The 17,454-nt window shown below is 38.0% G+C and overlaps 1 protein-coding gene across 2 annotated transcripts in view; it reads left to right on the forward strand.

The window, feature by feature from the left end:
* epha4b (eph receptor A4b) overlaps positions 1-17,454 on the forward strand; it is a 179,418-nt gene that overhangs the window by 67,073 nt on the left and 94,891 nt on the right. For both annotated transcript variants that reach the window (XR_010891845.1, XM_067361950.1), the window contains exons 4-6: positions 5,706-5,861; positions 9,158-9,493; positions 13,849-13,961. Coding sequence is in view for 1 of the 2 variants with exons in the window: in XM_067361950.1 (XP_067218051.1) it covers positions 5,706-5,861; positions 9,158-9,493; positions 13,849-13,961 (605 nt within the window). In the remaining variant the exon portion in view is untranslated. The remainder of the gene's footprint in view (positions 1-5,705; positions 5,862-9,157; positions 9,494-13,848; positions 13,962-17,454) is intronic.

A 17,454-nucleotide genomic window follows, 5' to 3' on the forward strand; every position in this document is an offset into this window, starting at 1 on the left:
TTTTTTTTGTTGTTGTTTTTGTTTTTGATACATTTTATAAATGTATTTTATAAATCACTGCAGGTAAAAATATTAAAGCTAAAAAGAAGTCTATTCCCTGCTTGCTTTCTTTATTTATTTTAATATTATAAATGTATTATTAATGAATTATTTTTAAAGCACTGCAGGAAAAAAAAAAAACAATCTTAGAAGAACTCACTAGTAGACAAGTATTGGATAACCAGTCAGCCATCCTGACCCTTCTCTTTCCCTCACATGAAAATTATGCTGTTGGGAAGAATTATACTCAAATAGTACTTATATCATTAATTCTGTCAAACACTGCTATTCAAATAAACATCAGGCTTCCCTGAGCCTTATGACTCCACTATGAGCAATTTCTAGTGTTTCATTCTTGCTTGAAATTATGTGTATTGAATATAATTTGTGTTTGGCTGAATTAACAAATTTTGACTATTCAATCTTCGGCCCAATCATATTATTTTCACTGCTTGAGTTCATCATGTACAACTGAAATGTTTGCGGTAAAGCTGAGTCTTTGAAAGTCATCTAAACAGATGCTGGAGGTCATAGACTTCTTCTCTCAGAAACACTTTGAAAGACTTTCAAAGATTGGTACGCGGAAGGGAATTTCCTGTGGCCGTAAGAGCCTGTGTGTGTTTGCTTCAGATTGTGTGTGTGTGTATGTGTGGTCAGGCTGCCTGTGTGTTCTGATATACCGCTGTGGACCGGTGCCAGGAGGAAACAGCCAGGCAACCCTCATCAGCAGGCCAAAACTCTCCCGTACAGCGGCACGGTGCCCAGCCTTCACCCCAGACGCTCCGCTTCTGATTAGGCTTTCTAAGAGCACAGCCCTACTCATCTCTGTTTCTGTCTCGCTCCTTCTCTTTCTAGCCGCTACGACCCAACAAAAGGCCCAGCACACTCGAGACGAGCACACTCTTGAACCTAATTTGAATCTGTTTGTTTGGACTATTTAGGAGGCCATGAAATGTCCCATTTGGCAGACTTTTCATTTGAATCAGAAAACTGAAATGGGATTGTGTGGTGTTGTGGTTACAACTCCAGGGGTGGTATTTGGGAGGTTGCTGATTCGATTCCCTTCTTTCCCTGTCTATTTAGTTCTACTCTAATAAAATTGGTGCTATCAATGCTGTGGTTTAGTAGTGCCTCGCTAACGGGTGAGGTTTAGCCAGCAGTGCATCATCTCAATGTTCAGTGACAAGTATTGATTCTAGTTATTGAGATCAGAGATCTGGAAGGCATATATTCATCTAGGGAGAGTGTTGTACAACAACAACAACAAAAAAAAAGATTAAGACAATAGCCTAGTGGTTAGCACCAGTGTTGGCGAAACTACTTTTGCTGTGAAACTACTAAAGTTCAAATTCATACATTAAAGTCAGCATGAAATGAAAGTTCAATCTATTTCTGAATGCATGTTATTGATTGTGAATGATTCATCTATGCATATTTTATTTATAAAAAAAAATAAAAAATTTGGTGTGACACCCTGATGAAGGCAAAACTAGCCGCAACGCATAGGTGTGCAGACTGTGCATTTGTCACGTGTTTTCACATTTAGCCATGATGAAATAAAGGCTTTTAAAATGCTTGTTCTATAAGATTCGAGTGCCTTGGACCATTCTTAATTTTACGAGTTGAACTATCCCTATTTTGCAAGTTGTTTACCAACCTACACTTCACCCAAAAAGGCCTGTAGGTGGCACAAAGACTTAAATTTAACCAACTATGATAACTTCGTTGGATGGTAAATCAATACAAAACATGGTTTTGGTCAGCGCTTTGTAATATGTATTCGCGTTAGATTTTAAAGCAACACAATTCGTTTGCAATAAGACAAACCAGATTCAAATTGCCCGGCAAATTCGTAAAGCAAAGAAAAGTAATTTCTAGCTGATCATCATTATGAAAACTGGTAAAACCTTTAGGAACTTCAAAAGATAAAACATATTTAAAAAAAATCCTATATTCCAATATTTCCAAATTATGTTCATTTTCATAGAGCGGGCCAATATCATGACGATTATTTAAAATCAATCGAGAGAAGCAGATATCGTTATCGTGATAAAATACAATTAATCGTGCAGCCCTAATTTAATTTAATTCAACTTGACATTTGATATTCAACAGTATCCTTGACATTTATTCAACAGTGCTTTTGATCTGCCTGCACTGACACTATTCTTTAAAAGGCAAAATTATATACCAATTATCAATGTAAAGCTGCTTTAACACAATCTGCATTGTAAAAAGCACTATATAAATAAGGGTGACTTGACTTGACCCAAAGAGCACCGGAACTCCTACCCCGTGCAGCACTTCATTTTCATTCTTTGAAAATAAAAACATTCAATCGGATCACAAGTGGACAACGCTAAATACAGGTGTAAACAGGGTGTAAAGCGTTTTGAGCTTGTCCACTTTCAATCACATCCAGAGGTAGCTGAATACGCATTCGACCGGATTGCTTTCGTAGTGTATAGACGCTCATACGGTCGAATGTGTTCAAACAGCCACAAAAGTCTACTCTCCGTCTACTGACCTAATGCATAAACATTATGGGAAAAGCTCTAGCCAGACGGGATTTAAACTTTGTCGGCTGAAGACCCAAGTTTAGTTTGAAGACAAAAAATGTACCTAGCACAATGTTCTCTCACCATTCCTGATTTTTAACACACACTCACATCGTTCAGCTGGTCTTGCGGCTGTCAGAGCAGAAACGAAAGCTGCTGCTTTCCGTATGTTTTTCCTTCGCCTGTGTGCACGTTCATATGTAAATTGTGCAAGCTTATTGCATCCATTCGATCAAAAGATCTTAAAAAACCCATACATTTACCCACCCATAGACCCTCCCTTCAAAGAAATCAGAAAAGAAGTGGTTGAAAGTGGAAAATGCTTTGAAATGTTGAGCTGTGTCGCTCATGCAGGAGATGCAGGTGTCATTACCCATAAAATAACAACAACAGCAAAACAAAATAAAGTGAACCTGATGACTCCCATTATAAAGAGACAGTGGACACATTGCACATTGTGTTTCTATTCTTGTTTTTAGAGGAAAAGCAAGACAGCAGCGATTGATGTGAGAATGCACAGGAGCCGAGGTGTAGATTGGATCTTGGCGGTGCAGGGTTAGCCTGCCGCTCTCTGCTAGGTGTGGATTTATGGGCGAGCAGAGGAGCTGCAGGCCTTGATTAAATCTGTGACCTTCACCACTCACACAGGCAATCAAGGCGAGGATAAATTCATCATTGCATTGATCCATCAATTGAATTGCGTTTCCGACACTAGCGATGGCTTGACCTCGGCGGCCGGCAGGATTGTCTAATTTGCTCGCGGTGCAGATTGCTAACGCTCTCATCTTAACTGCACCATGAATTTACGTCTCTACCCCTGAGACGAGGCACACCATCACGAACCACCTCCCTCCTGCCGACATCCCCTCAACGAGTAAAGCAATCAAATAAATATGCCCTTTCCAATTCATTAACATTCACACAGGCCTCCAAATTTACATATATTAGAATATGCCGAAGCCCTTTGTGGTGTTTTATTGGTGCCTTGAGCTAGAGTGAGGCTAACACTATGCTAAAGTCATACTCGCCACCTTCTTCTATTCTTCTACGCGCCTGTGTTTGTGCGAACACTTCGCATTTGTAATTGGGTAAAAGGCTGACTTCCTCCTCACGTATTTCAGCGGCTCCTCAGAGGAGCCGAGAAATTGGGTCATCCATTGGGGCTCTGAGGCAAACAAATGAATGCGAGAGGCAGATGTGAAGAAGATGGAAAGGAGACAGAGAGATAAATAGAAAAGAGAAAGCGAACTGTTTTCCTCCTCAGAAACGGCCTTGTTTTTGGAGAGGAGAGTCATGTTCTCCGGTTTGTAAACATAATCATGGTGCACTCTGAGGCATGGAAATGTTGGAATTTGAATCCAGGTCTCAAGGATGTGTTTTGGTTTTGTGAAGTCCTTTAGGGACGCTCTGCTACAAGAGACTATTTGTAATTCCTGCACTCAGGCTCGTTTTTCTGCAATGGTTATTTAAGTCCGTGTTGACTGACCCATTTTTACAGAACACGGGATGTTGTAACAACTCTGAAAAAGAAGAAAGGAATGTCTATTTTACAGCAATAACTGTTTTTAAACAGGTTTCTCAAAGGTTGTCTGCCACTGGTAAGACAAACAACTAGTTCCGCTCCAGTCTCGTCCTATTAGCTTCTGATGGTTTTTGATGTTTTGTTCTGCTGGTCATGTGTGGACATTAGAGGTGAATCTGGAAGACCACCTTGGTCAATCTGGTAGATCCTCTTTAAAAACTAGTCAGCTGTAGCTGGTTCGACTTGTTTGGTTTTGTGTTTTTTGTTAGGGGTTCAAGTGTGGATTGCTGAAACACTATTGCAATTGTTAAATTTTCCAAAGATCAGCATTTTCTAAAAGTGATCAGGCAGACCAAACCGTGTCTTTGAGGGCTGGTAGTACTCACACCATCTACAACACCACCAAGGCTCGCCCCGATCAGCCTGATGGGGTGCTACAGCAAAAGAACGAAAGTGCCCATAACTCCTAAACCATTAGGTGTAGGCTCAAGTGTCTTATATAGTTGAAATCCTTGGCTTCGATTCAATTGTTGTTCTTGGCGAACTTTTTGTGTATTTTGGATTTTTTTGAAAAACCTACTTTTGCGAACTAGTCCTAGGTTTTTTGCCCGATCGGAACAAACCAATGCAGCAAGATTCTCCGGAGACTGATGTCAATAAGTATCAAAAAAATAGAAATTTCTTTTCACGATCTCTGTAAGGGCCACCAAAACGTTTGAAGTAGGCGGAGCCACTGTTACTAAAATGGCTATAACTCATGAACGGAATGAGATATTTTCACCAATCTTGGCACACATATGTAAGAGCTCATTCTGTCGTTGCATGAAAAAAGGATGTGGCGACTGGCCACTTGGTGGTGCTATAACATGGGAAAAAAATTAAACATGGCTATAACTATGCAACCCTAAGTCTCATTGACTTGAAAATTGGCATGCAATGTCTTTGTCCAAGGTGCCAAGACTGCCTTTGAGGACATTCGAGTATCCCAAAAAACACGGCCGGTGGTGGCCAATGAATTTTGAGCAGTTATCAGACAAGGTTGACAAAGGCTGATCGGAATGAAAATCACTGGGCCTGTTTGACTCACAACCCTAGAGGCCTGTGAGAAATTCAAAAGAAATTGGCCACCGGGGGTGCTTTCATGTTTTTCACGTGTGTAAAGGATTGTATATTGTGCAATTCTTTTGCACATGTCCACAACTTTCATACCACATATTAGAACTCCTTATTCTGAGCAAATTGGCCCCTAGGACTATTAGAAATTATTTAAAAAAACAATTTTGGCAGACTAGTCCTAAGTTTTTTGGCTCAACCTCGAAAGCAGTTAAAAAGCTCTTAAAATCATATATTTCCTATGGTAAATTGCCTGTATTTGCAAATGGTCTTTTCCATCTATGATCTAAGAGGTTACATGCATGCTAAATAAAACGTCATATTTTTTCACAAGTGCTTACCTGCCTTAAAGCACTTGAACCCCGTTAATTGCTGCTTGCAGCTATATTTTTGGTTTGCTTTATTTATTTATTTGCGTTTAGATTTCTAGGAGTGCTCTCTAACCTTTCGGTCTTCTTGTCTCTGTTTCGCAGCCTGCCGGCCAGGCACCTACAAGGCCTCTTCCATGGATGCCTACTGCACCAAGTGTCCTCCTCACAGCTTCTCCCATCAGGAGGAAGCCTCGGAGTGTTCCTGCGAGAAGGGGTTTTACAGAGCTGACATGGACCCGCGCTCAATGGCCTGCACCCGTGAGTGATCCAGCACTACAACCATACATCTGTGTTAGATAGATCATGCATGAATGAAAGGGATGAATGGACAGTGGGAGGTAATTATGAATACTTGAATGTACAGTATAAGTGTATGAATAAATAGATTGATGTGTGGATGGATGGATTAACTGATGGAAAAGGGTAAATGGATAGATGGATGCATGGATGAATTAAATGATGGAAAGTTGGTTGAATGGATAGTTCAAAGTATGCATGAATGGACAGGTGGATGGATGGAGGACAAAGAGTTTATAAGAGGAGGCTGGAGGCTGTTTTCCTTATTTATTCTTATAGACTGGACTCAGTACATTTTCACCTTCATCACTGCCTCATCATCATATATCACGTCAGACTGGACGTTTAGCTCTGCGTTTACAAGACTGGTGAGGTCACCTTATATAGACCCGGAGAGTGAGTCATTACCTATATATATCTGTGTGTGTGTGCCCTGGGGTATGAAGGGCGGAAGAAAGAACGAGAGAAATGAACAAGAAAGAAAGGAAAGAGAAGGAATATGACAGATCCTAATTAAAGGACTCATTCATCTGATAAAGCAAATCATGCATGCAGCTAAGCATATGGATCTACTTAATGACCTTCAGTTGTAGTACATCACACACACACTTACACACAAGCTCACCTCCCACCCCAAACACACACACACACACACACTGCTTACTTAATGTAATGATAAAATAAATTAGGGCAACAGCAGCGAAATGAGACTGTTTATACAGTATATGAAAATCATGTGCCAGGAAATAAAAATGATGTGCTAATGTGATTACTGGATCACACACACACATGCATGTGAACAACATCCTAGTTTATTCACATGTTTGTTTGTTTGTTTGTTTACCTCAAATGAGCATTGTTTATGCTCATTTTGAATATTTAATTAAAGGGTTAGTTTGTGCACCAAAACAAAACCAAATAATGACTTTATTCAACAATATCTAGTGATGGGCGATCTCAAAACACTGTTTCATGAAGCTTTACAAATCTTTTGTTTCGAATCAGTGGTTTGGAGCGCATATCAAACTGCCAAAGTCACATGAACCATTGAGATTTTGAAACACTTTTGACGTAACAAAGCTTTGTTTACTGAAATCACATGACTTTGGCAGTTTGAAACACACTCTGAACCACTGATTGGAAACAAAAGATTCATAAAGCTTCAAAGCTTTGAAATCGTCCGTCACTAGATATTGTTGAATAAAGCTTTTTTTTTTTTTTTTTTTTTTTTTTGGCGCACAAAAAGTATTCTCATCGCTTCATAACATTAAGGTTGAACCACTGTAGTCCTCACTAAGCCATCGGATTTCATCAAAAATATCTTAATTCGTGTTCTGAAGATGAACTCTTTAATGTTGAAAACGGCTGCATTGCTTAATATGTTTGTGACAGCATGCATTTCAAACAGAAATCTTTATATCTTTTAATTATCTTTATTCAGACAAAGTTCAACTGAACTTAATCAGTGTCTTATTTTTAACCCTTAAAAGGCCACAACTGTCTTTAATCTCAGTGACTAGGAGGAACTTTAGGTTATGCAACATATAGACTTCATCCACAGGTGACCGCAAACACACACACACTGATCTGTGTCCCAGAAGAACCCTCCCTTTCCACCAGCTAGTAGATCTGGTGAAATGTCATCACCACAGACATTTAAACTCCTCCACCCTGATCCCTGGTTTCCTCTGCTTCATTTGCTCTCTCTATCCAGAAAACTCTCTCACAGACTCTTCAAACTCTCTGAGCAGTGAAAGCTGCCTTCACTCTCTAGGAATAGAGATGAGCGGGTTTGATTACTGAGGCTTTGCAAAAACAGTTTGTGTCCTTGTGGAATATTTTCCTTTTCTTATGGGTGTGTTTTCATCTCACACACTCATATGAGAACTGTTTCAATGACAGACACCCTGCGGAGTGTGGTAGTGTTAAAAAACCTTTAGTTGTGTGTAGTTGCAGACTGTTAAAGAAAACACCCCGTGGCAGCACTATCCAGCGCCCTGTACCCTGCTCAGTCCCTCCTCTCATTATCATGCCCTCCTTCCATGGCCTCGGATCAATGCTATCCCTAATGCACTGCAGCAAGGCAATATGGGAAGCATTCAGCGTTAAAGCTCCAGCAAAATAGTACCAGAGCACCCCTAGGTTTTCCTTCATATTTATTTGCTGCGCAGTATGAATTTCCTGTTTCTTGTTGGCAAAAACGTGAAGAAAAGTGCAGGAGGCATTGACTAAGTCATTATTTTTATATTTTAATTTTTAATATAATATATATATATATATATATATATATATATATATATATATATATATATATATATATATATTTAAAAATATGTATGCACAAATGAAATGTTCCAGATTTTGTGTATGTATAGATATATATAACAAATTAAATGATATTGATATTAATTGATTGATATTAATTGTTCACACTTTAGTTTAGGGTCAAATTCTCACTATTAACTATGACTTTTGCCTCAACAAACTCCTAATTACTGCTTATTAATAGTTAGTAAGGTAGTTTTTAAGTTTAGGTATTAGGATTGAGGGATAAAGAATAAGATCATGCAGAATAAGGAATTAATATGTGCTTTATTAATACTAATAAACAGTCAATATCTTAGTAATATGCATGCTAATAAGCAACTACTTAATACTGTGAACTGGACCCTAAACTAAAGTGTTACCAAATATAAGACAAATTTCTTTAGAGAAATAATATATAAATATTTAAATATAGATATGTACATGCACAAATACGATGTTTTCAATTATAGACATTTATCTATTTACATTTATTCATTTGGCAGACGCTTTTATCCAAAGCGACTTACAAGTGAGAGATTGAATAGGATTTTTACTTCTGGAACTGAACTGCTCTATAGGAAAGTTGTTTTGAATGCATAAATGTGATTTATGTGAGACCTGTGATCTGCCGGTCTAACACATGGAGCAAACACTGGGCTGAAGATTGTGTTAGTATTAGATATATTACCAACTGACAAATAAATCTGAGCCAAAATACCATTTGATTGTATAGACTGTGACATCATAAAGTATGAGACGTGTTTTATCCTCCTTTTTAAAAGCTGATAAACCTATTTGTTTTGCCTTTTGAGACCATTTTTTGTGTCATAATCTACTAGTTGAGAAACACCGGTGTAGATTCATACAAACACAAACTCAATTCCCTCTCTAGAACAAACTGAATTAAAAACAAACTCTTTATTTCTGTATTTTCTCTTTTTCTCTCCCAGGGCCTCCATCTGCAGCCGAGAACCCCATCTCCACCCTAAACGACACCTCTGTGACACTGGAGTGGAGTCCTCCGAGAGACAGCGGCGGGCGAGGAGACGTCACGTACAGCATCCACTGCAGGAAGTGTGCCGGCGACGGCAAGACATGCAGCCCCTGCAGCAACAGTGTCCATTTCATACCTAGACAGTTTGGCCTCTCGATCCCTAAAGTGTTGATCACGGATCTGCTGTCCAACACCAACTACACCTTCAGCATCGAGGCGGTGAACGGGGTGTCCGATCTGAGCCCGACGCCTAAACAACAAGTCACTGTCAACATCACCACCAGTCAGACAGGTAGAGTGCGTCTCTCTTCTGTGGACATTTTTAAATGTTGCATTGTGCTTGGTATGGAAGCTTATTTCCGCCACTGAATAAAAAATAAAAAAGTTATAATTGTGACTTTTTATCTCAGAACTGTGAGACATAAACTCGTAATTCTGTGAAGAAATTCCTCAGAATTGGACTTTATGATTGCGGGTTTATATCTCACAATTGCGAGAAAAAAAGTCATAATTGCGAGAAAAAAAGTCATAATTGCAAGTTTATATCTCCCAATTGGGAGAAAAAGTCATAATTGCGAGAAAAAAGTCATAATTGCGAGTTTATGTCTCAATTCTGAGAAAAGAAGATGTAAACTCCAATTAAGAGAAAAAAGTCAGAATTACAAAAAAAAAGCTATAATTGCGAGAAAAAAAGTCATAATTATGAGAAAAAAAGTCATAATTGCGAGTTTATATCTCGCAATTGGGAGAAAAAGTCAGAATTGCGAGAAAAAAAGAAAAAAAGTCAAAATTTCAAGTTTATATCTAGCGAGAAAAAGTCCGAATTGCGAGTTTATATCACAATTGTGAGAAAAAAGTCAGAATTACACGTATATATTTCGCAATTGCGAGAAAAAGTCAGAATTGTGAGAAAAAAGTCAGAATTACACGTATATATTTCGCAATTGCGAGAAAAAGTCAGAATTGTGAGAAAAAAGTCAGAATTGAGTGTTTATATCACAATTGTGAGAAAAAGTCAGAATAACACGTTTATATTTCGCAATTGCAAGAAAAAAGTCAGAATTGAGAGTTTATATTTCGCAATTGTGAGAAAAAGTCAAAATTGCGAGAAAAAGTCAGAATTGAGAGTTTATATCACAATTACAAGAAAAAAGTCAGAATTTCAAATTTATATTTCACGAGAAAAAGTCAGAATTGCAATAAAAAAGTCAGATTTGCGAGTTTATATCACAATTGTGAGAAAAAGTCAGAATTGAGAGTTTATATCACAATTACGAGACAAAAAGTTAGAATTTCAAGTTGATATCTCGCGAGAAAAAGTCAGAATTGCGAGATTTATATCAGATTTGCGAGTTTATATCACAATTGTGAGAAAAAGTCAGAATTGAGAGTTTATATCACAATTACGAGAAAAAAAGTTAGAATTTCAAGTTTATATCTCGCAATTGTGAGAAAAAGTTAAAATGCGAGAAAAAGTCAGAATTGAGAGTTTATATCACAATTACAAGAAAAAAGTCAGAATTTCAAATTTATATTTCACGAGAAAAAGTCAGAATTGCGAGATTTATATCAGATTTGCGAGTTTATATCACAATTGTGAAAAAAAGTCAGAATTGAGAGTTTATATCACAATTACGAGAAAAAAAGTTAGAATTTCAAGTTTATATCTCGCAATTGCGAGAAAAAGTCAGAATTGCGAGTTTATATCTCAGTTGTGAGAAAAAAGTCAGAATTACACGTATATATTTCGCAATTGCAAGAAAAAAAGGTCAGAATTGCGAGAAAAAGTCAGAATTATGAGTTTATATCACAAATGCGAGAAAAGTCAGAATTACATGTTTATATTTCAAATTGCAAGAAAAAAAAGTCAGAATTGCGAAAAAAGTCAGAATGGAGAGATTTTATCTCACAATTCTGAGAAAGTCGGATTTGTGAGATAAAAAGTCGCAATTACCTATTTTATTTTTTATTTCATTGCGGAAAAAAGCTTCCATATGGTAGCTGATTTCCGATTTCCACAGTGAAATCTGATTGGTTCAGAAATCTAGCATCAAATATATTCTGATTGGCTGAAATCGTCACTTTGTGCAGCATTTTGCTTCCAGTGAGGACTGATAAATTATTCAACGTGTCGGACGTGGTTTGGATGCGATGTCACACTTTGAATGCCAAAGCCGGCTCAATGCTACACTTTGATAAACAGAAAACCAACATGCCTGGGGCAATTGCTTTTTTCTGTGAAGAGGTCCTCATTAGATTTCCATAAACAAAACACACTCCAAATATGATTTGAAGGAATTTTTGTAGTCAACATGTGCGAGTCTTTGTTTCAAGAGAGGTAAACAACACTCTTTTTTCTGGTTTTCTCCTCTTCTCATTCAAAATGTTACGCATCCCGAACCTTTACGCTGACAGTGAAGGTTATCTTTTTTTATTCAATGAGATCTCTCAAAACTCTCCAGTGTTTGACAGCCCTTGCGTCTCTGTGTGTTTTGTCTTTGTGATGCATCATATTTTCCCTGCTCTGCTCCAGAACTGAATAACAGTCAAAGTAACGGTTCGGTACAGCCGGAGAGGGGTGTTGTTCGACCAGATTCACATTTGCAGACTCCCATCTCTCTCTCTCTCTCTCTCTCTCACTCTCACACACACACACACACACACACACACACACACACACACACACACACACACACACACACACACACACACACACACACACACACACACACACACACACACACACACACACACACACACACACACACACAACCTCAGTGGAAGTTCATAAGTTCATAGTATTCTGAATGCTCTAAATAATACATGTCATCAAATATGTTATCCACAGTCATTCTCTGGTGCTAAGAGATGTGCTGAAGACACAACTGCCCTCGCAACTTCCTGTCTCACACCCCTGACGGGCCGACGCGGGTCATCAGGGCAGGCGTGTTCTCATTAAAGTGTGTTTGTGAATGTGTGTATGGTGGGATTGGGCTTGTGTAAGGCTCGGCTGAGGCTTTAAATATGTATGAATCTGGTCGGAGGGAAGCTCTTGAGCAGAGCGGCACATGCTGAGGGAGAAGTGCTTAGTGTCAGAACAGGGTCAAAGATCCCAATGATTTATACATTCATCACGTCAAAGCGTGAACCAGCCCTAATCTGAATATTGTGTAGTTTAGAGCAATTTAGGAAGGAATTCTGCTCATAAATATTCACATTTAATGTCACTCTCTTAAGAATAAAACTTTCAACAAAAGGGATTTTATTTTTTTTGCATTAGCCTGATGCAATGGAAGAAACTTTTAATACCACAGAAAAGTTTTATTTCATTTATTACTTTTCTAGTTCTTTAGACTTATAGGTAGTGTATATGTGCTAGTGTTTTAAATACCTATACTACAAAGAACTCGCTTTTGAAATGTTATTAATTAATTAATTATTAAATATTTCCATCATTATAATAGGTTTTAATTATTTCTATATAATAATAATAATAATAACAATAATAATTATAATAATGAGTACAAAATATTTTGGAAAAAAAAAATACCTTTCAATTTTCAGTGTCATTACTCCATTCTTCAGTGTCACGTGATTCTTCAGAAATCATTCTAATATGATGATTTGATGATCAAGAAACATTTATGATTATTATCATTGAAACTGAATTGAAATACACTTTATTGTCCCCAAAGGGGAAATTTGTGATGTTTAATTTTGGAGGTGTTTAAATTTGGAGGTTTACACTGACAAAAACATTAAAAACATAAAACAAATAAAATAAATAATAAATAAAAATTAAATTACATTAATTCATTCATTCATCATTTAACCTTTTAATTGAATGTTTAATTGAACATTTAAATCAATGTTGTGCTGCTTAGTATTTTTGTGGAAACTGTGATAAACTTTATTTTTCAGGATTTCTAAAGGACAACATTTATTTGAAATATACATTTACTGTCACTTTTAATCAGTTGAATGCATCCTTTCTGAATAAAAATATTAATTTCTTAAATAAATCTGACTCTAAACTTTTGAATGGCTGCGTATATGTGAGCTCAATCGCTGTGAATAGTTTATTATCCATAATAAATACAATTACCAGATCCGGCATCACAGAAATGTGTGTGTGTGTGTGTGTGTGTGTGTGTGTGTGTGTGTGTGTGTGTGTGTGTGTGTGTGTGTGTGTGTGTGTGTAGTATGTCAGGTGTAATTCTGAAGGCTGTTCACAGATCTCAGAGCACAGAAGAGGTGAAGGACACCAGGAGAATTTTCCTATAACCATCTGACCAAACATCAGACCCGCTGTCTCTCCCTCCTCCTCCTCCTCCTCCTCCTCCTCCGTCTCATTCTCTCTCTCTCTGTCCGTCCCGCTGCAGTGAGAGATGAGAGACAGAGAAGGTGTTAGACAGTGTTTCAGGAGTGTAATTACCTGCTGTTGTGTGCCTCCCCTTCGTCTCTCTTAAGACAAAGGTTTCACAGCACTCGCGTGTATGTGTGTGTAAAGCAAGAGTGTGTAAGCGGATCGTGAGCCGTGTGTTTCAGAAAGCTGCGGTCAAACTGAGTGCTCAATGTCAGACCATTTTACAGTTTTTGTATCTCCTCATGTCTCTTCGCTCTCTCATTGTCTCACTCTGTTTGCAGTGAATGTGATCCTGAAAGAGAGGAAGAGTAAAGACAGCATCACACTGGCCTGGCAGGGACCCGACAGACCAAACGGAGTCATAGTGGAGTATGAAGTCATCTACTATGAGAAGGTACATCTCATCTCCTCTCCTCTTAGATTTCCACCAGGTCTTCTCGAACAAGTCCTCATACACAGATTACACACATGCCTCTTTGACCTCCATTAGAAGCTGTAACGATTGCAGTTGTCCAGGCAGCCCTGGCATGTGTAATTGAGGGCTGAAGCATCATCGTGCCTTTGGGAATGAAAGCAATCAGCAGACCCTGTACGCCACAGCCGACTGCTCACACATACACACGCATAGCTCTTTAATTATAACAGGAGATTGAAACCAGGGCTGACGTCACCGATCAGAGAGAAGGCCTTCACTGTAACACACCCGTAAATACTGACACACACATCCAGACTAAAGGAAAACATGCACACACAGTTATTAACTAAGTAATAAAATCAAGGCTTTGTGGGATAGAGATATAGTCCATCCAGAAGTTAATACCAATGTATTTTATTTTATTTTATTTTATTTTATTTTATTTTATTTTATTTTATTTTATTTTATTTTATTTTATTTTATTTTATTTTATTTTATTCATTTTATTTTATTTTATTTTGAACCCATTGCACACATTAAATAGGCTGCACTTTGTTATGTCCAATATTTTATTTATTTATTTATTTATTTATTTATTTATTTATTCATTCATTCATTCATTCATTCATTCATTCATTCATTCATTCATTCATTCATTCATTCATTCATTCATTTATCAGAGAGAATACCTTCACTGTAACACACCCGCATACACAGATACACATCTAGACTAGGAAAACATGCACACACACAGTTATTAAGTAATAAAATCAAGGCTTTGTGGGATAGAGATATAATGCATTCAGAAATTAATTTCAATATATTTAATTTAATTTAATTTAATTTAATTTAATTTTATTAATTTAATTTTATTAATTTAATTTAATTTAATTTTATTTTATTTTATTTTATTTTATTTTATTTTATTTTATTTTATATTTAAATATTTTATGCAAAACAAACAAACAAACAAAATTAATTCAGTTTTCTTTTTTTCAGATTTACACATTGAACAAATTGCACTTCTATCCCTAATGGCCTAGTTTTCATTCTCATCAAATGAAATATATCAAGCTATTCTAAAACATTCAAAACATCAAAGTCTGTTGACTTGCAAGAGATTTTTTTACATCAGTCCTGCACAGATTCAATTGTTTTACCCAGTCTAGTCTGGCACACATGCTGGTTGCTGTGCGATTATGGGATGTCAGCTCAGCCTGAATGCCAGGATGGGTGTCTGGCGTTGGAGATGGTGTGGTTCGTGCTGTGTTTGTTGGAACTGGAACGGTCCCACGCTCTCACACACAAACCTGCTGTGCCCTGCTTCATTCTGGGCGTGGTGGACAGGGACCAAGTCTTTCCCAGAACCCATTTGGTTACGGGATGCTCTTTGATATTTGGAAAAGATTTACTCGTTTTGAAAGGGTGTTTTGGCTGCAAAGCCGATCTGATTCAGTGGCTGATTTCTCTGATGAATATCAATGGTCTTTTGACCATTCTAAGTTAAATTTTTTAATTTGTAAGATCATATTGCATGATATTTTTAGATTCACATAGCTTTTTATTTAGACTTTTATAGCTTTAATGCAAGTGTCAGCCAAATGCATAGAGAAAATGCCAACCATATGCAAACTAGCACTTTCAGCCATTTTTTGTGTACAATACGCAGAAGAGAATAAGTGAATCTGCCATGTGAAGTGCTGGCAGTCTTGGCAATTACTACAAAATTAATCAACACGCTACATTCATAGACTCACATGCAGATGTCTGACTCATGTAACTATAATCAAACCAATAATCATGTCAAACAGTGTAAATTAAAGCCCTGGCCCGGTCCGTTAGCACCCCAGCATCTGCCTCTCTAAAATGACTCAAAATATGACGCCTGCTGGCTACAGTGTTAACATGCTGCTGAAATAATACCCTTCATTAATCCTCATATGTCCTATTCTACTGCACAGACTCCAGATTCAACACTGCCACCCTGCCGTTTACTTTCAAAAGCTTTAACAAGTATGTTACAGATTGAATGGGTTACATTGTTAGCATAGCATACAAGTAATATTTAACAGAAGGCTTGTTGAAACTTTTATCACTTCACATTGATTATTAAAGATGTCTGCTGACACACTGTAAAAAACACTGGGTTGTTACGTCTGACCCAGGAGCTGTGTAACACCAAAAATACCCAAACACTTTGTTGTTACATCTGACCCAGGAGCTGGGTAACACAAAAACTACCCAAACACTGGGTTGTTACGTCTGACCCAGGATCTGGGTAACACAAAAACTACCCAAACACTGGGTTGTTATGTCTGACCCAGGATCTGGGTAACACAAAAACTACCCAAACACTGGGTTGTTACGTCTGACCCAGGATCTGGGTAACACAAAAACTACCCAAACACTGGGTTGTTACGTCTGACACAGGATCTGGGTAACACAAAAACTACCCAAACACTGGGTTGTTACGTCTGACCCAGGATCTGGGTAACACAAAAACTACCCAAACACTGGGTTGTTATGTCTGACCCAGGATCTGGGTAACACAAAAACTACCCAAACGCTAGGTTGTTATGTCTGACCCAGGATCTGGGTAACACAAAAACTACCCAAACACTGGGTTGTTACGTCTGACCCAGGATCTGGGTAACACAAAAAACTACCCAAACACTGGGTTGTTACGTCTGACCCAGGATCTGGGTAACACAAAAACTACCCAAACACTGGGTGGTTACGTCTGACCCAGGATCTGGGTAACACAAAAAACTACCCAAACACTGGGTTGTTACGTCTGACCCAGGACCTGGGTAACACAAAAACTACCCAAACACTGGGTTGTTACGTCTGACCCAGGATCTGGTAACACAAAAACTACCCAAACACTTTGTTGTCACTTCTGACCCAGGATCTGGTAACACAAAAACTACCCAAACACTGGGTTGTTACGTCTGACCCAGGATCTGGGTAACACAAAAAACTACCCAAACACTGGGTTGTTACGTCTGACCCAGGACCTGGGTAACACAAAAACTACCCAAACACTGGGTTTTTACGTCTGACCCAGGATCTGGTAACACAAAAACTACCCAAACACTGATTTGTTACGTCTGACCCAGGACCTGGGTAACACAAAAACTACCCAAACACTGGGTTTTTACGTCTGACCCAGGATCTGGTAACACAAAAACTACCCAAACACTGATTTGTTACGTCTGACCCAGGATCTGGGTAACACAAAAAATACCCAAACACTTTGTTGTTACATCTGACCCAGGATCTGGGTAACACAAAAACTACCCAAACACTGGGTTGTTACGTCTGACCCAGGATCTGGGTAACACAAAAAACTACCCAAACACTGGGTTGTTACATCTGACCCAGGACCTGGGTAACACAAAAACTACCCAAACACTGGGTTGTTACGTCTGACCCAGGATCTGGTAACACAAAAACTACCCAAACACTGGGT

Source organism: Chanodichthys erythropterus, chromosome 16 (assembly GCF_024489055.1).
Source record: "Chanodichthys erythropterus isolate Z2021 chromosome 16, ASM2448905v1, whole genome shotgun sequence".
Classification (NCBI taxonomy): Eukaryota; Metazoa; Chordata; class Actinopteri; order Cypriniformes; family Xenocyprididae; genus Chanodichthys; species Chanodichthys erythropterus.